This window comes from Oncorhynchus mykiss, chromosome 10 (assembly GCF_013265735.2).
Source record: "Oncorhynchus mykiss isolate Arlee chromosome 10, USDA_OmykA_1.1, whole genome shotgun sequence".
NCBI lineage: Eukaryota > Metazoa > Chordata > Actinopteri > Salmoniformes > Salmonidae > Oncorhynchus > Oncorhynchus mykiss.
Window position 1 is genome coordinate 21,768,531 of NC_048574.1, and position 24,630 is coordinate 21,793,160.

Sequence of the window (24,630 nt, forward strand, 5' to 3'; positions counted from 1 at the left end):
TCCACAATCTGGCCCATTACTGAGGCTACAATGTTAGCAGACATCAATCAAATTCAATCACATTTATTCCTAAAGCCCTTTTAAATCAGCAAATGTTACAAAGTGCTGTACAGAAACCCAGCCTAAAACCCCAAACAGCAAGCATATCTCATCATACAATTACATTAACCCCGAGCCACGTCCTTCAGTACCTAATCAAGTGACAACACATTTAATGCATTGTACATTACTTGACCTGTATGCAGAATGACTGTGACTCTTTTCCACTGATGTAAAATACCTATAACATAGCAGATCAGTGGCTCCACTACACTATTCAGATAACCTATAGTGCCATAAATTGTGGTCCCACTTATACTGTAACATGTGTAAATATTTGTATGAACATAACAAGATTCAACAATTGAGACATAAACTGAACAGGTTCAACAGACATGCGACTAACATAAATAGAATAATGTGTCCCTGAACAAAGGGGGAGTCCAAATCAAAAGTAACAGTCAGTATCTGGTGTGGCCACCAGCTGCATTAAGTACTGCAGTGCATCTACTCCTCATGGACTGCACCAGATTTGCCAGTTCTTGCTGTGAGATGTTACCCCACTCTTCCACCAAGGCACCTGCAAGTTCCCGGACATTTCTGGGGGGAATGGCCCTAGCCCTCACCCTCCGATCCAACAGGTCCCAGACGTGCTCAATGGGATTGAGATCCGGGCTCTTCGCTGGCCATGGCAGAACACTGACATTCCTGTCTTGCAGGAAATCACGAACAGAACGAGCAGTATGGCTGGTGGCATTGTCATGCTGGAGGATCATATCAGGATGTGCCTGCAGGAGGAGGAAGTCTTCCCTGTAACGCACAACGTTGGAATTGCCTGCCCCAGACCATGACGGACATTCCACCTCCAAATCCAAATCCCGCTCCAGAGTACAGGCCTCGGTGTAATGTTCATTCCTTCGACAATAAACACGAATCCGACCATCACCCCTGGTGAGACAAAACCGCAACTCGTCAGTGAAAAGCACTTTTTGCCAGTCCTGTCTGGTCCAGCGACTGTGGGTTTGTGCCCATAGGTGACGTTGTTGCCGGTGATGTCTGGTGAGGACCTGCCTCTCTCAGCCTATTGCAGACAGTCTGAGCATTGATAGAGGGATTGTGCGTTCCTGGTGTAACTCGGGCAGTTGTTGTTACCATCCTGTACCTGTCCTGCAGGTGTGATGTTTGGATGTACTGATCCTGTGCAGGTTTTGTTACACGTGGTCTGCCACTGCGAGGATGATCAGCTGTCCGTCCTGTCTCCTTGTAGCTCTGTCTTAGGCGTCTCACAGTACGGACATTGCAATTTATTGCCCTGGCCACATCTGCAGTCCTCATGCCTCCTTGCAGCATGCCTGAGGCACATTCACGCAGATGAACAGAGACCCTGGGCATATTTTTTGTGTGTGTTTTTCAGAGTCAGTATAAAAGACTCTTTAGTGTCCTAAGTTTTCGTAACTGTGACCTTAATTGCCTACCGTCTGTAAGCTGTTAGTGTCTTAACGACCGTTCCACAGGTGCATGTTCATTAATTATTTATGGTTCATTGAACAAGCATGGGAAACAGTGTTTAAACCCTTTAAAATTAAGATTGGTGAAGTTATTTGGATTTTTACGATTTATCTTTGAAAGACAGGGTGCTGAAAAAGGGACGTTTCTTTTTTTGCTGAATTTAGTTCTAATGAGGACTCAGGTACACAGCAGGCGGAATGCAGCACTGTGTGCTAGCTAGCACATGGTGTCACCCATGCCTGCTGTGTACCGAAGTAAGTAGCTGTAGACAGTGTCCTCACCCCCGCCTGTCTGGCACGGTTTTCTCTAGTACGCAGCAGGCGGAAAGAGGGTGCGACATCGTGTGCTAGCAAACTAGTTAGCTAGCACACGGTGTTGCCCCAGCCTCCCGCCTGCTGTGCTAGTGGGAGGCTGGGACGACCGGTAGACTGTGTCCTTCGCCCCCGCCTGTCATGCACTCTTTTCCCGCAGTTCTGTAGTTCTGACGGTGAGGGCAGGTGCTCAGCAGGCAGGAACGAATGGTGTCTGCCCGCCTCTCGATAGCTAGCAAGGAGGACTCCGGTACACAGCATGCGGGAAGAGGGAGGTGGTGGCAAAAAACTAAAATAATACTTTTATTTCCCTTTTGACCCACATTCAAAAGTGTCACACAAACATAATCATTGTGTAATCGGCTTCTCAATTCCTTCTACAATTCCATAACCCTCTCATCCCAGTACAGTCTCATGTTCCCCACTCTCTCATTTTCCACTCTCCTCCTGGAGGCTGCCGGCAAATCCCAATGTAGTTTCCAAGTGAAAGAGAACTGACACTGAAATGTAGATGTGAATTAAGAAGAGTTTGGGTACTTTTTTATGCACTACAACGGTGCTCAGGATGAATGAGAATATAAGGAAATTCCTGGTATTAAATATGAGGTTTTTCTCCCCGCAGGTCCCCAGAGTGGTGCCCCCTGGCATATTAATCTCTCTCTGTGTACAAGATCACCCAACTCCTCTTCTGGTAGGCTTATAAATCTTCTCACTTCACTGTTTCCTGAATGGTGTTTGTATATGCTATCCATGTAATGCACTGGATTTTATTCTGAGAGTGCATTGCAAGTTTCTTGACACGGTTTTCCCATTTGTGCGGATATATGCAAATTATTCTGTGGAGGAATATATCTGCTTTTTTTTGGATGCCCATACTCGTAACTTAATAGGGAAAGTGGAGGTATACCACTTTTTCTTCTTTGCTTCAGACGCATAAGATAATATATCAGAATTTGACTGTCCCATCGCAGATGGGGGGACAAGGTGAGGTATGTAATGCAAACTGGTGGAAGACAACATATCCATGAGGGACTGGGTGGTGTAGTTGCCTGCCTGCCTGCCTGCCTGTCTCCTTGTATTCCTCTCCTCATACAGTATTTGGGCGAGTGGTGGGGCTCAAGCCAGTGGAGGTAGAAATGAAATGAATGGATCATTGAGCCAAGAGGTGACTCTTGGGGCACGCTGCAGCCTCATTCTGCCACCGTCCTAGTTAACCTCCAAATCTGACTCACATTCCACCTGCAGTAGTAGAGATTGGAGCGCTCTTCTTAGCTCATTTACTCTGAGTCTGTCTATTTCGTTTACATGGCACAGGGCCTTCACTGTTCTATCTCGGCTGCCCTAGACGTTTCTGCCTGTTACCAAGCTCTTCGGGCTGGCAGATTATTTGTGTCTGTAAATGTAAACAAATATAATAATAATCTATATGGCCTGCCTTGACGTGTGGCACATAATGCCATGCCTATTGGGATTTGGCTTCAGATTTTGACAATTGATCTTTGGAATTTCATTGACAATTGGATTTGACTGCAGTTGCACTTCGCTGAACCTGACTGGAGTTGCACATGGCTGAGCTGGTTAATGATTTTTCCCGTTGGCATTAAAAACACATTTACTTCTGAGGCTCCCCTTTTGTTGAGGCTTAGACGTACAGGCAAGAAAATAAAATGTGTACAAGCATGGTCTGACAGACATTTATTTTTTCTTTGCTAGCCCAAAAATGCTAATTTCCCTTTGTGCCCTGTAACCTTCTATTAGTCCCTCAGGGCAGCCTGGCCTTAGAGCCAATACGAAACATACTTTATGTTTTTCAGAGCACTTTCATGAAGTTAGATACCTACAAATGGTCTAATTACTTTAGACAGAAACAAATGTAGGAAGTTGGTCAAGGAGGATGGGTGGGCTTAATCCGCGATGGGTGGGCTTAATCAGCACTCCAAAGGTTGTGTGTTCGAGTCATGTTGGGGACAACTGTAGCATTTTAGCTAACCCTTCCCGAACCTTAAAATTCACCTAACCTTTTACGTAAATAATCCTAACTTTTGTCGTTAGTTCTCAATGTAAATTCTCCCTGTAATTCTCCTTTGTTGTTACCAAGCAACAAACAGCCTCGTCTCATCCAATTCGTATGCTATTGTACAACCACGTATGACATGTAATACTATAAGTCCTCCAAGGTATGTGATATGTGAATTTACATAATCCAATTCATATGATATTCTACGACCACTATTCCAATCATAATGTAACTTAATGTAACGTATCATATCATACTAAATAGAGTGTCAGAGTTTTACATGCAGAATAATACTAATCGCCCTGAGACAACGTTGATCAGGGACATCCCATGTAATGCTGGTACCTCCACTTTTTCTATACCTAGAAAAATAGTGTAGGGAAATGGCACAGTTTTCAAAGCAAAATATCATTATGTGCATTAGCAATGCAGTTGATGGCCTCTTGAGCCAGCTGTTTGGTCATCAGAGTGAGGGAAACGGACTGTCAAGTTGTGAACATGGAATTATTTTCATGGCTTTTCACAGAAAATGGGCTCATTTAGGATAATTATGTGTTCTGAGTCGGATTTGCTGAGTAGTGCTGATTTAATGCGTTACGTAATGTTGTGTTACATTAGTCTTACACACATTCCACACACAGGGGTGTTGATGGGATTACACATCTCTTGACTGGGCAAATGTTTGATCCATGGCAAAGGAACTATACTTAATGCAATGGGGCAATTCCACGATAACAGAAGACTCAGATGTTTCACTTTAAAATGTATGTCAAACAAAAACCAATGATTGCAAAGTGGTCCCAGTGGTCCCCACACTTGGTGCACAAAAGAAAAGTGTATAGTAAGCATGTGTATGTTGACACTATAAATGTACTTGATGAAATCAATGCAGTAGCACTTTATTTTGCAATACTCTTCCCACTGGTATTACCTGTCTTTGATAACAAATTATATAAATTGTTAGCAGTGGAGGCTGCTAAGGGAAGGACAGCTCATAGTACTGGCTGGAACAGAATACATAGACTTGTATCAAACACGTGGTTTCCTCAGCAGCTTACTTTTTTTGTTACTAATTCAATTCAATTGGACACTACCAAATGGTGCCTACTGGTGCTCGTTCCAAAGAAACAAAATCATTCACGTACAATTGTTTAATTGTCATACCTTGTCATTGATGCACTGTGAAGTCTTCAGGATCAGTGGGTCCCCTGCGGGACGTTGCGCTAACGTAGGCTAATGAGATTAGTATGACGTTGTAAGTAACAAGAACATTTCCCAGGACATAGACATAGACATATCTGATATTGGCAGAAAGCTTAAATTCTTGTTAATCTAACTGCACTGTACAATTTACAGTAGCTATTACAGTGAAATAATACCATGCCATTGTTTTACGAGAGTGCACAGTTTTGAGCATGAAAAGTTATTAATAAACCAATTAGGCACATTGTGGCAGTCTTGATACAAAATGTTGAACATAAATACAATGGTTCATTGGATCAGTCTAACGCTTTGCACATGCACTGCTGCCATCTAGTGGCCAAAATCTAAATTGCAGCTGGGCTGGAATAATACATGATGGCCTTTGTCTTGCATTTCAAAGATGATGGTACAAAAAAAATACAAAAGAACGGTTGTTTTTTTCTTTGTATTATCTTTTACTGTGTTATATTCTCCTACATTCCATTCACATTTCCACAATCTTCAAAGTGTTTCCTTTCAAATGGTACCAAAAGTATGTATATCCTTGCTTCAGGGCCTAAGTTAAAGGCATTTAGATTTGGGTATGTCATTTTGGGCGAAAATTGAAAAAAGGGCCATTAGTGCAGGCCTGTGATTTTTCATTGTTCACTTTGGATGTCTGTTTATGACTGCGAAAAGAAAAGATTGCAGCATCAGTCATCCATTTACATCTTGTTTTCCACTAACACAAGTAAATTCAGGAAAAACTGTAGGGTTATAAGTAGGTCCATAATGCTGACTAAATATAAAGCATGTGTCAAACGTCTCCTCTCATGCAATTCATTTACCCGTCGAGAAGTAGAATGCAGCGTAAGGGAGAACATGGGAGCTGTCCAGCTGCTGAACTGAGGGCAGTTATACCAATTTATTTCGTCTTGTTCTGCATTCTGGCATCGCATAGACTGCTAAAGTGACAGGGCCCTTCAACATTGATTAATAGCCTACGCTTGGCGACTTATGTGACCAGTGTTTTTGTGGAAGATATGATGGTTGTTTATAACCGGAATTAGCCTACGTGGGCTGCAGTTAAGTATACTATATACTAATAGAATGAAGCCTACTTTTGCCTCGTTAAGAAAGAGAAAACGGTATCTATTTCTAAACGAGGCTAAAATAGGCTACATTCTAAAAGTAGGCTATATAGTTAATTTTACTGCATTATATCCCCCTTTACGGACATTAAACTAGCCAACTAAAAAGTTACTTTCTAAGTCTATATTTTTTAAGACCGAATACTAGCTAGGCTATCATATCCTTAAAACGTTTTGCATAAAATACAAATCAGTCTGTCTAAACATCAGATAGGCCTACATTTCAAATGCATTGCTTGGTTTTGAATTAAGATAACGTTTTGAACACGGTCGATATCGACCAACGCACGCACGCATAAAGCAAGACGCGGGAAAGGCGCACGGATACACACTTGGTTAGTGGGAATCACAGCGGGTTCCTGGACAGAAGTGTCTTTGTAAGCCACTGGAAGCCTATCCAAGCAGCCTCATACAAATTACGACCAATACCTTGATAAAGGAGGGACTTGGTGCTGCTTGCGTTGGTGGCTGCTTTACAGTCAGATAGGGACCCGGGACGTAGCGGGAACTGCAGTCTGCTTGCTACACTTTTCCGAGGATTTGTGTTTGTAGTAGGCTATATCTGAGCGGCAACATACTCCTCTACAACTACACAGAGAAGCGATCGACCAGTCAAACAACCATGAAGAATCCTATGTTCTGGGTTTTGCTGACCGGGATGGCCATTCTTCTGATTCAACAAGGTGGGCAATTATTTATTTTTTTGCTGGGAGAAATGGCAGGTGACATAAGTGTTATAGCTATTGCATTATCATGTACATTAGGTGAGTGCGCACTTATTCTACATATGCGCGCGCTTTCTATATAGGTACTGTAGATTCCCTATTGCGTGGTGCCGAGATTTGACATCACATGCCAACAAAGTGGCAGTTAAACCAGGCGATTACTGTGAGACTCGACTGTCATGATGGTGGTGGTTGTCAAGGGATTTCGAGGTTTGCCTCACAAGTAGGCTACTTGTTTCAAGTGATTGTAAACCCAAATTTAAGGCTTCACTATGAACATGTCCCCCTCTTAACTTTTGCCTTTATTTATACCCCAGTAATTCAAAGTTTTACATTTGTAGGTTTAAAAAATATTTGTTTAGCTTTATGGTAGATTATCATATAGGCTAGCATTGCTTCTCTGATCGAGCAATTCGTGTGTGTCTCTGGCTCTTGATGCACGTTATGGCTTCCCCCGCGGAGCTTTTTGACGCATTGTAAATGTCACTCCAGACAGGAGGTTTTTGAGTAAAGTTGATTAAGAATTACTGGTCAATCCGCATCGAAAACGTGTTCAGGTCATCGAAGTTAAACCGTGTTAACCCTCACAGGTAACTAAATTGATTGGAAATGCAACATTTGCTTTTGAGGGAGTATCCTAGCCTACTAGATTCGTGACATGCTTCTAATGGTTCCTCTGTAGTCTTAAGTGTTGTGGGCAGCTTCACTCAACGTTTTTCTATTAGCCAACAAGTTGCTTCGTCACATATTTCATAGCTTTTTTATGTTTAAATGTTTGAGTAAATATATGTTATACAGTATATGTTATACATAATTACATTTCCTGTCTTATGTATTATGGATATGTCACTGTGACATGCAGAAAAGGCATATTACCACACTGTTCATCCACTAGCCTGCATTACATTGCATATTGTAGCCCATTCTCACTTGCCTTGGCATTCTCACCATGGCACATAAGGGGGAGAGACGTAAAATGTGTAGAGGACAGGGTCATGTCCTTCATGGAAAACAGCCTTATGACAATGTCCCCCTCCAACCACTTGGCTCTGTATGTAGAGTGTTGAGTGGCAAGTGGCAATTTCCCCTCCCCTCTTTGCTCCTCCTCCCATCCCTCTTCGCTCCTCCTCCCCCCTGAGCCTCTGTCTGGCTCCGAGGCGCCTCTGGCCGAGCGTTGCCAGGATGCAACACATATTCCTGTGGCGATCCGGCCAAGACCCTCACAGGCCCTGTCTATTGTGCCCTCTGGTCCTTCCTTCCACCAGCCTGCCTCAGCCAAAGGCGAGAATTATTGGTGGTTAAATCGAAATTTGGAGCAGCAGCTGTTGTTCGACTTCCAACCGAGAGTGCAAGGGGTAAGCAGGAGGTGAAAACATTGTGAGGGGGGTAAGCAGCCCCTGTGAAAAGACATGAAGAACATTGCTGATAGGTAGAATGTCCTTTCCTTGGGACAGCAAAGCTACAGTTACTCAATAAGGAGGCCCAGGCCAAATATGGTATTTTAGAGAGCTATCCTTGTGAAAGTGACACACTGTGCTCCTCTCTTTGTACACAATGCAAATAATACCTTACAGAGCTTTTGAAAAATGAGTCAATAAGCATAACACACAACTAGAACAATATGATTGGTTAAATACAACTAATTTGCATTGAAAAGTGATATGTAAATATGATGAGGAAGAGGAACATGACTAATTCACATTAAAATGTGAGGGCATGATACTGGCCTTGTCTGAATACCCATAGTCTGCTTGAGTCCTAAATAGTAGGCCAGTTGAGTATGTGAAAAAATGTAGTTTAATAGTATGCGACATTGCAAAATGTTGCATACGTTTAAACTTCATTTTTAATGCCCAGATGTCATACTCATTTCTGCTTTGACAAAAGCTGATCAATTACATGTGGGAATGCATTACCGAAATCAACGAATAGAGGGAAACAACGCAATCAAGCATGATGCATTCTCAGTATGCAAAAAAATTTATGTTTCAGTGCTTCAGTGCTTTTTAAATAGGATAGATATATGGTCTACTACGGTATAGGTCTAATATGATTGTCTGGCTATTAACCAGTCTGAGTAGGCCTATAACTCCATTCCTATTTGGTTCAGAGTTTAGATAAATTAAATAAGCTATTATCAAGCTGGTTAATGCAGTGCATGTTTGTTGAATTTGGAAAAATCCACCCACACTCGGCCCGCCCCACCTACTCATAGGCCTTCATTTTACTAAACAGTAACTGCTAAATATACTGAACAAAAATATAAATGCAACATGTGAAGTGTTCGTCCCATGTTTCATGAGCTGAAATAAAATATCCCAGAAATGTTCCATAGGGACAAAAAGCTTATTTCTCTCAAATTTTGAGCACAAATTAGTTTACATCCCTGTTAGTGAGCATTTCTCCTTTGCCAAAATAATCCATCCATCTGACAGGTGCGGCATATCAAGAAGCTGATTAAACAGCATGATCATTACACAGGTGCAACTTGTGCTGGGGACAATAAAAGGCCACTGTAAAATGTGCAGTTTTGTCAAACAACACAATGTCACAGATGTCTAAAGTTTTGAGGGAGCGTGCAATTGGCATGCTGACTGCATAAATGAACATCAGAGCTGTTGCACGATAAGTTAATGTTAATTTCTTTATCAAAAGCTGCATCCAACATCGTTTTAGAGAATTTGGCAGTACATCCACCCAGCCATACAACTACAGACCACGTGTAACCACACCAGCCCAGGACGCCCAGGGCTTCTTCATCTGCGGGATCGTCTGAGACCAGATACCCGGACAGCTGATGAAACTGAGTGTTTCTGTATGTAATAGAGCTATTTTGTGGGGAAAAACTCATTCTGATTGGCTGGGCCTTGCTCCACAGTGGGTGGACCAGTCTCCCATGGCTACGCCCCTGCCCAGTCATGTGAAATCCATAGATTAGGGCCTAATTCATTTATTTAAATTGACTGATTTCCTGATATGAACTGTAACCCAGATATTTTTTTGAAATTGTTGTATGTTCCGTTTATGTTTTTGTTCAGTATAGTATGCAACAATGAGTACATAGCATCACAGATTATCCATTATATTGACCAGATACTCTAGTGGCTGCTTTATCAATGAAAATACATTTCTTCAACAATGGAAGACAGTCAGGAGGAGGCAAGATCAGGTGGGACCATTGTAGCCAATACAAGGGCAACTCCGATATAAAGTTGCCAGGATGTCAATAGTCCATTTTAAATCTGTACACTAGTAACAACATAATCATTACGAAACCTCTATTTCAACAAATAAGCCACACATAGCGAATAAGCCATTCCATTTTTGTTAAGGAAATTCGAAACTCTCCATACAGAAACTCCTTGCTTGTTTAGCGAAAAAACAAACACCACCTACTGGAGAAGACAGATTTTAGGCCCAGCTACCCCTCTCACTTCACCTCTTCCAAGTTGAACTATTAGGGTTAGGCTAATTTAAGATTAGAAAATGTTTTAACCAAAAAGCTAAATAAAATATTTGAACATGGTATCCATAAGTTCATTTAACTTTGGGGGAGTAGATAAATGGCCTTATTGCCAAAATCCTGAAGTATCCATTTAAGTTTAAATTTTGATGCAAGAAGGTACCCTCTGATTGGGTGCGGCCTTAGTTTTCCAAAGTGACACTACCCCTGTGCTTCCCAGCACAATATGTTATTAAGCAAATTAGGTGCAGATGATGACCGTGAATAATTGACATCGGTTACCACCCAGATGTGAAATTGCCACTTTGCCCATTTTATCAAAATAACAAGAGGGCTTTCTCATTTCCTGAAGGAGAAAATTATAAATGAGGGGATGTTTTGAGGTCATTGTTATCATATTGGCTCATTTGTCACTGTTGTTTGGAACAATTTGTCACAGCATTACATACAGTATTACAGAATTACAGCACACTATTTCAACACTCATACATGTTTGTAACTTGTTGATGTATTTGTGCTCTGTACACACATTATTGTGATTTAAATCAAATCAAATGTTATTTGTCACATGCGCCGAATACAACAGGTAGCCCTTACAGGGGAAATGCTCTTTACAAGCCCTTAACCAACAATGCAGTTTTAAGAAAATATCCCCCAAAAAGTAAGAGACAAGAATAACAAATCATTAAAGAGCAGCAGTAAATAACAATAGCGGGGCTATATACAGGGGTACCGGTACAGAGTCAATGTACGTAGGCACCGGTATTGAGGTAATATGTACATGTTATTAAAGTGACTATGCATAGATAATAACGAAGAGTAGCAGCTGCGTAGAAGAGGGTGGGGGGCGAACAGTCTATGACTAGGGTGGCTGGAGTCTTTGACAATATTTAGGGCCTTCCTCTGACACCCCCTGGTATAGAGGTCCTGGATGACAGGAAGCTTGACCCCTGTGATGTACTGGGCCGTACGCACTACCCTCTGTAGTGCCTTGTGGTTGGAGGCCGAGCAGTTGCCGTACCAGGCAGTGATGCAACCCGTCAGGATGCTCTCGATGGTGCAGCGGTAAAAGCTTTTGAGGATCTGAGAAACCTTTCAGTCTCCTGAGGGGGAATAGGTTTTGTCGTGCCCTCTTCACGACTGTCTTGGTGTGCTTGGACCATGTTAGTTTGTTGGTGATATGGATGCCAAGGAACATAATGGTCTCAACCTGCTACATAATAATGGTCTCAACCCACTACAGCCCCATCGATGAGAATTGGGGCATGCTCGGTCCTCCTTTTCCTGTAGTCCACAATCATCTCCTTTGTCTTGATCACGTTGAGGGAAAGGTTGGCGTTCTTGCACCACATGGTAAGGTCTCTGACGTTGTCGGTGATCAGGCCTACCATTGGAGTCGTGCCTGGCCATGCAGTCATGAGTGAACAGGGAGTACAGGAGAGGACTGAGCACGCACCCCTGAGGGGATCAGCGTGGCGGATGTGTTGTTACCTACCCTTACCAGCTGGGGGCGGCCCATCAGGAAGTCCAGGATCCAGTTGCAGAGGGAGGTGTTTAGTCCCAGGGTCCTTAGCTTAGTGATGAGCTTAGAGGGCACTATGTTGTTGAACGCTGAGCTCTAGTCAATTAATAGTATTCTCACATAGGTGTCCCTTTTGTCCAAGTGGGAAAGGGCAGTGTGGAGTGCAATAGAGATTGCATCATCTGTGGATCTGTTGGTGCGGTATGCAAACTGGAGTGGTCTAGGTTTTCTGGGATAATGGTGTTGATGTGAGTCATGACCAGCCTTTCAAAACATTTCATGGCTATAGACGTGAGTGCTATGGGTCGGTAGTCATTTAGGCAGGTTACCTAAGTGTTCTTGGGCACAGGGACTATGGTGGTCTGCTTGAAACGTTGGTATTACAGACTCAGACAGTGAGAGGCTGAAAATGTCAGTGAAGACACTTGCCAGTTGGTCAGCGCATGCTTGGAGTACACGTCCTGGTAATCCGTCTGGCCCAGCGGCCTTGTGAATATTGACCTGTTTAAAGGTCTTACTCACATTGGCTGTGGAGAGCGTGATCACACAGTCGTCCGGAACAGTTGATGCTCTCATGCATGTTTCAGTGTTACTTGCCTCGAAGCGAGCATATAAGTTATTTACCTCGTCTGGTAGGCTTGTGTCACTGGGCAGCTCTCGGCTGTGCTTCCAATCATACACTGAGTGTACAAAACATTAGGAAAACCGTCCTAATATTGAGTTGCACCGCCTTTTGCCCTTAGAACAGCCTCAATCCATTGGGCATGGACAAGGTATTCAAAGCATTCCACAGGGATGCTGGCCCATGTTGACTCTAATGCTTCCCACAGTTGTGTCAAGTTGGCTAGATGTCCTTCGGATGGTGGACCAGTTGAGCATGAAAAACTCAGCAGCATTGCAGTTCTTGACACAAACCTGAGCACCTGACACCTACTACCATACCCAATTCAAAGGCACTTAAATTGTTTGTCTTGCCCATTCACCCTCTAAATGGCACACATACACAATCCATGTGTCAATTGTCTCAAGGCTTAAAAATCCTATGTTAACCTGTCTCCTCACCTTCATCTACACTGATTAAAGTGGATTTAACAACTGACATCAATAAGGGATCATGGCTTTCACCTGGTCAGTCTATGTCATGGAAAGATAGTGTTCCTAATGTTTTGTACACTCAGTGTATATAAGATTGAGTGTCTATTGAATCAGGTATTTAACAGAGGTGGTTTGTAAACCCTGTTTGCGTGATGAGTAACCTTGTCTGAGACATGACTTGTATTAGCTCCCTGAATGAATGCTTTAGCTCAGTGGACTAACACAGTCTTGTGGCACGCAGGAGACAAACCCTAATTGTTCACAAATAGAATCGGATAATTGCCAGGAAAATTATTCATAATGGTTAGGTCTACCCTTTGGCATGACATTGACAATGCTATTGACTGCCATACCCAAGCGATTGAGAAGATACTATTTTCTCAGCAAAATAACCCTACATTTACTCACTATTCAAATGAGATGTCGGTATTTGATCAGTAAATAGCTCAGAAATACAATGCGTAAAGATTCAAAATATTTGCTTCTTGCAGCTCATCCAAACTAAAGACATTTAATTTATTAACAAACCCTTTTGCCTCAAATCCATATTCATTTATAGTGTGCGCAAATGCATTCTAAGGCCTTTGAATGTGTCTTCCTGGGAATAATAACAATATCCTCGATGTAGTTGGCTCTAACAGAAGAGGCTTTCTTTTCCTCACAAACTTAGCCAAGTTCCAGTGGAGTGGTCACGTGGCGTGTTGTACGGTTTAGTAAAGCAGGAAGAGTGATTAATAATCTGTGCAGAGGCCGACTTCAGAGCAAGCCATTCATGGGTTGTCATGTCAAAGGAATGCTGCTGCCTTCATCGCTCGCTGCTAGCGCTCCACCATAGAATTGGCTCTATGTAAGCAGCATTGCAAACAGAGACATTGGAAATACTTCTGTATACATGTTCCTTTGGGAGAGTCTGCCAGAAGCTGTTTACAGGGTGGCACAGAATCTTCAAAGCCCAAAAGTCGGCCACATTTCTGACTTTTGTCACAAAGACAGCATCTCTTTCAATAAGGTTGAGGATTCAAGCTTGGAAGGAAATGTCGATACACTTTGATTCCAAGATGTTAGTTGTGTTTTGTGTCCTCATTATTTCTAGTCATGTTGCATGAAACTGACAGTCAAAATAATGGATTGCGTTAATTGCACTGCGTTAATGTTGGGCAATATTTGGGAACAGCTCTTCTATGATATGCTACTCCAAATATCATGATATCTGATATAATCGTTTTGTGCCGTTAATAACTAAATCACTCCTGACTGTGCAATTTTTGTGCTTATTTACGATATATTCACATTTTCGATAAATTATTTTTGTATGGTGAAAAAATATGGCTTAGTTAATATGTTTAGACTTCATTTTAAACTTATTGAACTGAACAATTGCACAGTTTTGATTTGCAAAGTTCAAATAGAGTATAGTCTTGCACAAAATATCATCTTGCACTTTCACAGTATATCAATCGCTGCCCGCACCCGCCTGCCCGTCTAGCATCACTACTCTGGACGGACTTAGAATATGTGGACAACTACAAATACCTAGGTGTCTGGTTAGACTATAAACTCTCCTTCCAGACTCACGTTAAGCATCTCCAATTCAAAATTAAATCTAGAATCGGCTTTCTATTTCGCAACAAAGCATCATCAATGTTAAATATCACAATATTCGATTTAATTATATTTCGGCCCAACCCTGCACTGCATAGCATGATGACCCATTTTTTGGGTGCATTGGAATAGTCAAAAATGGCTTCCTTTTCTTATCCCCTGTCCTTCATCTGCACTGATCTGAAATCAGGGCATAGGTCAAAGCAATAGGGTGGATGCCCATATTGAGCATTTGTTTTAATCTGTCCAGGTCTTTCAGATCAGTTTAGATGAAAGGGAGGAGATGAAGGGAGGATGCTCGGATGTCTCCTCGGTCCTCATTCACCTTGACAGTTGGGTGTCTTCACTCAATACTTTGCTCTGTCAGCCGAACAGCCCTAACTGTGGGAAAGTGCCTCTGCATTTGGATCTGGCCAAGTGAAGCGGAACTGTGGTGGCTAGTGGCTAGTGTTGTGGACCAGATGGCGGAGTTAGCCGTTTGCTACCTCATGGTCAGTGCAGTTAATCCCTATGTCTGTGATTACTGGGGGCCTTCCCAGCGCTGGTCCATTTGAGGTTAGGTGCAGGGAATTGGGATAGCGCTGACTTTTAATTTATTATTATCACTTATTTTGCTTGAAACCTCTTGGCAATCTGTGAGTGTCATTAGGAGGCTTTAAGAAATGTTGGGCCATTTACTTCAACCACCTTGGAAAAGTGATGTTTGCAAAGTTGTGAAATGATGACACTGATGCAAAACTTGAGAATGTGTCCTTTTTGGCAATCATCATTGCCATCTGTGCAGTGGCGATTTTAGCATGTACATCTTGGTGGGGCAAAACAAATTATTGTGGGATGCATGCCAGAAAAGCCACAACCCAAAACTTAAAATCCATGAATTGCACTATAACGGTGACAAACGTTACCCACAAACTATTAGGGCCTACATAAAGCTGTCCCAGCAGCGGAGTCCCAGCAGCAGTTCCAACACCTTACCACTGCTACATCTGGCTATCAGCGGAGCCTTGTCTGGAAGCGAAACAGTTCATTCAGCCTCATTTACTGCCTTTACAAAAAACATAGCTGATATGACTGACATGCTTAAACAAATGTGGTTTCTACTGAAAATTGAGATGTACAAACTATGGCATAAGGGGACGACAAGCGGATAAGAGGTAATCCTTCATTTCTATTAAGACATGAATGAGCGAGCGACGACGGATGTAGTCAATATAACTATTTGTTCAGCACTTTTGAAATGTACAGCGACAGAATTCAGAACATGGGCCATTCTTACAGTATTCTCCCTGTACACCAAGTCAGAACCGTAGGATAAATAAAAGGGGCATATGAGCAGACAATGAAAGCTCTTACAATATTCAATGATTACATTTCTCTGTAACAGGTTATAGGCTACATGTGCACCACCAAGTTAGAACAGTAGGCGAAATCAAGAGGTGAAAATATACCAAATTATTAGGGTGAGGCACATTGAATGCCGTTTGGGTCACTATTCGAAATGTTAAATAAGCTTTAATCTGACTCGGCAAATAACACAATTCCATTATAGAATGTTGCGTGTGCTGAATTTGCAAGTGCAAGCCAAGCGCCATCACTGCTATCAGTAGCATTGTCAAAGCTGTACAAAAAAGTCTACAAAGATGGCACACACCAGCCACAAACGATGTGTTTACAATACCGCGTTGGTGAAAATAGACCAAGTTATTAGGATGAGGCACTTGGGCTACTAACAGCTTACTACACAACATACACTTAGTATTACTTTCGTAGCTATGGTATACATATCTCCCTTGTATATTACATCATTTATGCAGCAGCATAACGTTACAAAACATTTTTGGACTCACCTTGTGATGTGCTCACTTAAACAAGAAAGTGGCAGGGTGGTCTTTTGTGGGCTAATTTTCGCATCAAACTTTGTCACCAAAGTCTGGCGATCTCTGGATTTATGGTGGAAACTCGGAAAAAACATCACAACCACTCCACTGAATAGCAGGCTAGTGGTTGCTTTGCAATGCTTGCAGTTAGCCACTGATTCCTTCCAAACTACTCATTGTTGAATTTGCGATTTCCAACTTGTTGTGTAATGTTTATGTCCAATGACCGATGAGCACCGATACGTTTTATCTATAATTATTCTTCATTATTTTGCTTCATATGACAAGGATTTGCCAGTAGATTGTCAACTTGATTCATGACAATGACTGCTAGCTAAGATTTTGAAAGTAAGATATTGGTTGACATGATCAGTCCAATCAAAGCTACTCTACATATAACGTGTTTTCACGTAATTTTATCAGTGGCCAATGACTTTGAGCCTTCTTGGAAGGGCTCTTCTAATGTAACTCTATGGCAAACCCTAGGGGCTTAAATGTTCGATGTCTACTCTTACTGAGGACTTAGACTTGGCCTGTGATGTAGTGGACCCATGAGTGACAGAACACTGAGCCAATCACGGCGCAATGCTCCTGCAAAATAGGCCCCCCCTCCCAAAAAAAACGATTTGATATATTTTATAGATGCTAAAAATGTGAATGACGGGTCGCCACTGCAACTATTGCAGTTTGGTTTACACATTGATATTGCAACTAATTTGTCATTGTCCAAATAATAAACCTGAAACTGACAGAACATTTTTTGTAAATGTATGGGTCCAGTTATGTTAGTCTTGGTAATGTATTTCTGACCTGTCAGGACAATCAACATATTGTTTTACAACCTTGAGACTTAGTTTACAGTATGTGATGTTGACTGATATGGATCTACTGCATAATGCATAATGTGAGTTTATTGCTGAATAGAAATTTAGGAAGTTTAGACTGTGTGTGTTCGCGTGTGTGTACGTGTGTGTGCACGTGTGAATACATATTTGTGTGTGGAGGGGTTGGCATCATGAAATGCTATTGATGTCACCAGGCAGGCCAAAACTCAATCAGACCAAAACAGGCTGAAATTTAAGGCAGTTTCTTCAAAACAGCTCTTACACTAAAAGGGCATTATTATAATTTTCACAATGTCATAGTGTGGAAATATATATATATATAAAACACAGGGAAATCACGTTTTTTACTGCACTGGGTCTTTAAAGGTGCTACACATGGTTCTTTAAATAATTTTAGCATTGTAATTTCAGAAAATGTTCATTATAAATCTGCAGTAATAGTGGAATAATGGTGTTTCACAGTATTAATCACCCACCAGTCTTGTGATTGGCTGTGATATTTGTCTAACAGCTTTTGATGAAGAACAGCAACAGATGCCGCACAATCAATAGGTGAATATCATAGCCAATCACAACACTGTGAAACATTATCATCCCACTATTAGCTCCAGATATAATATGGACATTTTTTAAAATTAGAATCCCAAAATTTGAAAATCATCTATGTGTAACAGATTTAAAAGTAATATACATTCATAGACGATCCTCAATAACATTTAGAAACATGATTAGGTTATATGTGGGGAGCCTTATATGAATGTGCTGTTGATCTGTATTGGTTGCCTCAGCAGGCATCTCTGCGCTCTCCTTAAAACCTGTTTGGGAACGGGGTTCCGCGCCAACAGCCAATGAAATTGCAGGGCGCCAAATACAAATAAACCGAAAGCTCATAAATCAAATTTCTCAAACATACAAGTATTAGGCACCATTTTAAAGATACAATTCACCACCAAGTCACAGAAAAAACCCAGCCATTTTTCCAGCCAAAGAGAGGAGTCACAAAAAGCACAAAGAGATAAAATTAATCACTAACCTTTGATGATATTCATCAGATGACACTCATAGGACTTCATGTTACACAATACATGTATGTTTTGTTCGATAAAGTGCATATTTATATCCAAAAATCTAATTTTACATTGGTGTGTTATGTTTAGTAGTTCCAAAACATGCGGTGATTTTGCAGAGAGCCACATCAATTCACAGAAATACTCATTATAAATGTTGATGAAAATTCAAGTGTTATGCATGGAACTTTAGATAAACTTCTCCTTAATGCAACCGATGTGTCAGATTTCAAAAAAACTTTACGGAAAAAGCATAATCTGAGTACGGCGCTCAGAGCCCAAAACAGCCATACAGATATCCGCCATGTTGCGCAGTCAACATTAGTCAGAAATAGCATTATAAAATTCACTTACCTTTGATGATCTTCATCAGAATGCACTCCCATGAATCCCAGTTCCACAAGAAATGTTTGATTTGTTCGATAAAGTTCGTCATTTATGTCCGTATACCTCCTTTTGTTAGGGCATTTGGTAAACAAATCGAAACGTGCGTGCGAGTCCAGCGGAAAGGTCGGACGAAAATTCAAAAAAGTTATATTACAGGTCGTAGAAACATATCAAACTATGTATAGAATCAATCTTTAGGATGTTTTATCATAAATGTTCAATAATGTTCCAACCGGAGAATTCCATTGTCTGTAGAAAAGCAATGGAACGAGAGCTACCTCTCATGTGAATGCGCATGACTGAGATCGAGGCTGCTGGCAGACCTCTGACTCTTTCCCCTCTCATTCAGCCCCCCTTCATAGTAGAAGCCTCAAACAAGTTTCTAAAGACGGTTGACATCTAATGGAAGCCTTAGGAAGTGCAACATAACCAATATCCCACTGTAACTTCAAGAGTTTAAAAACGACAAACCTCAAATTTCCCACTTCCTGTTTGGATTTTCTCTCAGGTTTTTGCTACTCACAGACATCATTCAAATAGTTTTAGAAACGTCATAGTGTTTTATATCCAATACTAATAATAATATTCATATATTAGCATCTGGGACTGAGTAGGAGGCAGTTTACTCTGGGCACGCTTTTCATCCAAAAGTGAAAATGCTGCCCCCTAGTCCAAAGAAGTTTTAAGCTCACACTGTGATCTTATGTTGTCAGCTGATGACTATTGTTTGAATTAAATGGGTTTTATGTTCACTGGAAGGGGGATATTGTATTGGGAGGTAGTCTAGCGGTTAAGAGCATTAGGCCAGTAACCGAAAGGTCACTGGTTGGAATCCCTGAGCTGACTAGGTGAAAAATATGTTGGTGTGCCCTTGAGCAAGGCGCGTAACCCTAATTGCTCCTCTAAATCACTCTGGACAAGAGCGTCTGCTAAATGATGTAAATGTAATAAGGTGGTTGCGTGATCTCTTGATATGAATAGGCAATTGTCAGAGGTGGCCACACTCAATAATCAGCTCTATTTAATGGTGGGCCTCCTGTGGTAAAAGGATCATTGTGGGTGCTCAGTTAATATAGATTGGCTTGTTGTCTATGGTTTCACATTAGTGAGATTGAACTAATCTGTATTCAGTCCTTGGAAGTCTTTCTCAAACTTCTGTTTTATTTGTAATTTTGTAATACTGTATCTCTATAGAACTACTAGGCCTAATACTGAAACATATATATATATATATACATACATACATATATATATATATATAATATAATAATCATAACAATAATATATATATATGATATATATATATAATTTGTAAGTGTGTATATTGAAAACAAACTAACAATTAAAGTTTAATGTGGATGTTGACTCAGCATCTCATTTGCATCAGAACTTCTACACAGACCTCTTTGCGTGACTTCAGACTTTGAAATGCTCATTGAATTTCATGGAAGCTTATGAGGGCCCTCGTAATTAATGTTCAACGCTTGAGTGGCAATCTTAATGGCCTTTTGAGGTCAATATAAAAATGAATGTTTCTCATTAATCACAATCCCATTGTTGTGCTTTCTCCAAAATCGTTTTCTTAGGTAAGTTAAACACATCATTCAAATAGGCCACAAAGAAATCACTGTGCATTGTGCAATCTGAAATGTACAAAGCTTAGTTTTTTTTTTTAACAGGTCTCATTTTGAGAAAGTGAAAGAGAATTAGAAAAATAATTGTTTTCATTAAAAGGCTTAGGTTGATTTTCATATGCAAATGTCTTTTAATGATCAGCACTCACCAAAAGGGCTGGCAACACGTTTCAGTTTTGCCGACTGAAGCCGCTGGGATGTCAGCCATCCCAAGTGAGGGGGCAATTAAAGCCGTTACACCAGTTGCCACTTATTTCCCCCCTCTGCCATTATAGTGAAGATACTACAGCAGTCCTGACTCTAATTCTGGAGGTTTTATGAGCAAAATGCTCATTCTTCTACGACAACAGATGCGTGTCTGAAAACACAACGTGAACGACAGCCCAAACTGAAGATGAGTGCCGTTAAAGATCCCTCTGGGTTTTTACACTTGATTATCCAGGGTAATTGCAGAAAATGTGCCCGTCAGTCAATCAGTTCACAATACACAGGGATGGATTTGAATGGACTTGACATGTTTCTCTGGCCTTCAGACAGAGTCAGTGGTAGGATAAGTAGTTATCAGTCAAGTTAAGCAATTGCAGTTGGTCATTCTGCAGGCTACTCATACACCAAAGGGCTTTCAGTCAGGAGGCTAAATTTGATACAATCCCATGCAAGATCCTTGACTAACCATTTAACAAATGTAAGGTCACAGTTGAACAATGAATGGCCTTTTGTGTTTTTATAAAAATATGTTTTCGTGATTTGATGTTCTGAACATATTGTTCACCATATACAGTATACAGTATGTCTGATGCAGAGGGAGAGCCATGATAATTAGAGTCATGAAAATAAAAGTGCTGAAAACAAATTGGCTTCCTATTTAAAAATAAGATCTAGAACAAGCTATGAAGAAACAATACTGGAGTTTTAGTGCAGGTACAACCAACTAACACAATAATAATATTGCGATATTGTCAAAACAATACGATATATCGTCAAAAATAATATCCCGATATGTAACTGTATCGATTATTTTCCCTCATAGCTACATACGCCCACACATAACACATGACATGCGCACGCACACATGCATACTGAGGCCACAAACACACACACACAAACACACACACTTTCACACTAACCACATACAGTGAAATAGTGTCTATTATCTATCCTGTTGCCTAGTCCCTTTACTCCTACCTACAGTATATGTACATAGCTACCTCAATTACCTCTTACCCCTGTACATCAATTAGGTACTTGTACTCCTTGTATATAGCCATGTTACTTTTACTCGTTATTGGTAAATGTTATTCAGTGTATTTATTCCTGGTGTCACTATTTCTATTTTTATTTTAACTTTATCTTTATCTCTGCACTGTTGAAAAGGACCCATAAGTAAGTATTTCACTGTTAGTCTACACCTCTTGTTTACGAACCATGTGACAAAAAAATGATAATTTGAGTCTATAATTCATATGTATAACGTTTCCCTGAGACCCTCGGTATGCTAAATATGTAATATATTCCCCCATTCCTTTTAATCACAGCAGATTGCACTTGGCCTCATACTAACTCATCTCATTAAAAGTTGACACGTAAGTGACAGATGTTTGAAACGCACTCATTTCCATGTCCCCAATGGATTCTGCAGTGGTGGTTGAACATTTTAAATTGGATTGAAAATGGATGTCAGCTTTTCACTGTCCAGGAGAGAGGATGGCAATACATAGAAAATGTGTGTTTTTTTGTCTTTGTTGGGTTTTTTTTATACATGAATGTACAAATTGTATATAAGGGCTTGAGAGCACTGAGAGAGTAAGGGGAAATATGGTCTGTGTTTTTACCACAATCATCAGAAAATGGATCCTTTTCTCTGCAGGTGTTGCTGGAAAGGCTCATTCTATTCTGTGACAATTTTTTGTGACCAGGGTGTAAGTGAGTTGAATGTCTTTCATGCGAGAGACATCAAACATGCAGTCTATATAGAAGACTTGAATACGATGATAACCGGAACAATGTAAGTTGTCTTGAGTTGGAAACACCAGATTCTATTGAACTTCCATCCACAAATGTCAGCATCCAACCTCAAAACGTCAAACCTGTTGGCGTACATGTTTAGCTTACCCATAACCCATCTGGATTTCAATCTCATCTGTACTGTATGTTATGCGTAGAATTTAAATAGAATAGGCCTACTCTGGTGCTATGACGCAATGGCGAAAATAAGATAACATGACATTGGGCGCTCTGCTACCGAACATGTCAAAGCACTTTTGATCATAAATCTCACTTCTTTATCTACTGCTTTCCTAGATTTTAATATCTCTTTACCGGTGCACAATGAGATCTGTGTAGAACAAGATGAATTGAGATGTAATAAAGATCCCAACTTTAGGTTCACTGTATAATTCCAAAGAGCTAACACGTCGCTAATAAAAGTGTCATGGTATGAACCTGTGTGCTGAGATGTGCTGGGGTTTAAAGGAAGCTACGGTTGGAAACATGAAGGACTGTCGAAACAGACTTTCACATCCAACTGCAGACTGCAGATCTTGGCGGGTAAAGTGCCGCCATCAGCAATAAATCCTCCCTTCCTGTTTTCACATCACTTTCTTGCCGCTCACCTTTTGTTACGCCGCCAGTCGCAAAGCCTAGCTTTGATAAGAGAACCACCTCTCCCATACACATGAGGAGATGACTTCTCTAAGACTCTTAGCAGACTCTTTAAGACGTTCAGAAAGTAAAGGAACTTATATTCAACCATAGGTTTTAGGGGAAAGAGGTTGGTGACATTTTAAGTGAAACACGGCAGTGTAATTACATTTGAACTTTGGACATATTGGGATGGTTATATCCTGAAGGCAAGCCAGCAGCCATGCTGAAGGGCATGCATTTGTAATGCCTTCTGGGGGAGAGAGGCTTTCAATGTTGGGTTCCTCCTTCCTCTTTTTATGGTTCCCGGGCTCCAAGGAAGTGGGAAGAGGATACACAGTCTTCTTTTTGTCTGCCCACCTAGCTCAATATTGGAGAATGACAGTGACCTGTTTGCTCGGGGATAACAGCTGTGGAGATTGCTGCTAAGGGGAGTTTATTTAGTTTATTGGCTAGTAGCTATCATAGCATCTGCTGCTTTCCTTCAATAAGTAGTCCCACGTCTCCATATCACCACTGTTAGCCAAAACCCCATTGAGACCAGACACGCAGTCTTATCATAAATGTGTGAAATGATTTCTCAGGACGGTATGTTTTGTGTATCCACTCCCACATGGAGCAGATACACCGAGTATAGTTCATTGGTATGTACATGAAGTTGCACTAAAGTCAAGCCCACACTGGATCATCAATAGTCTGAAACCCTGTTGTGGTGGTGGTGGGGCACTGGGGTTAAAACAATATCTAAATCAGGAAATCCGGGGAGCCGAGACTGAAATGAATCACTCATCTCTCTTAGCATATTTTAATCCACTCTTCTTTGAAACCCCAACACACTGTATCTCTCTCTCCAGATGGTGCGCCTCTTAGAAGTTTTTTGCTTTGCCACTTGGTACTGTGTGTGTGCATGGAAGAAATAATATGGCTATTAGTATGCAAAAGGATGTTTAGCCATTTTTCTCTCTATAACTTGGGCCTATTTACTTTGTAACTCATTGTTGGATTTTGCTCAAACAAAGTGTGTAATTCAAATGAGATCTTGGTATTGAGCAGAAATGTTATATTTAAATCAGTATTGTATTATATCAGCAATATGTGGCTGTTATTGTGTCACTAGTGTTTGCGTGGGGTAAAATACCCCAGAGATTCAATTCAGTTCAAAAGTTGCTGATGGATGACAGCCAGTGTGTACAAAATAACAAGGATTGGGGGCCTAGGTAGGTTGCATAGAATGCAATTCAAAACACACACATTTAAATGCATGACTTTGCATTGAAACTCACATCAGTCTTTAAATTGATTTTTCCTCATGTTTGAACTTTTTGCAGATTATTTCCGATGAAAGTACCACTTCTTTCATTGCACAGGCCCAAAATACGCCATGGGATCATTGACCAGTGCCCCCCACCTGCGTCCCCTTCTACACAAAGAAATGATGAGCCGTTGTGTAAAGCAATTTGTGCAATCGCTTTGACAGATGCTGCATTTCTCTGCATAAAACCTGATTGATTTTTACAGTCTGCTCCTGGCACGGGGGCGTGATTATCACTGAGAGAGGGATTCT

General features: G+C 41.0%; 1 protein-coding gene across 1 annotated transcript in view; it reads left to right on the plus strand.

Annotated features, from left to right (window-relative positions):
• The first annotated feature begins 6,563 nt into the window (after positions 1-6,563).
• ntm (neurotrimin) overlaps positions 6,564-24,630 on the plus strand; it is a 428,776-nt gene continuing 410,709 nt past the window's right edge. Inside the window, exon 1 of the mRNA XM_036989913.1 lies at positions 6,564-6,892. Within this exon, the coding sequence (XP_036845808.1) occupies positions 6,832-6,892 (61 nt within the window). The 5' untranslated portion in view covers positions 6,564-6,831. The remainder of the gene's footprint in view (positions 6,893-24,630) is intronic.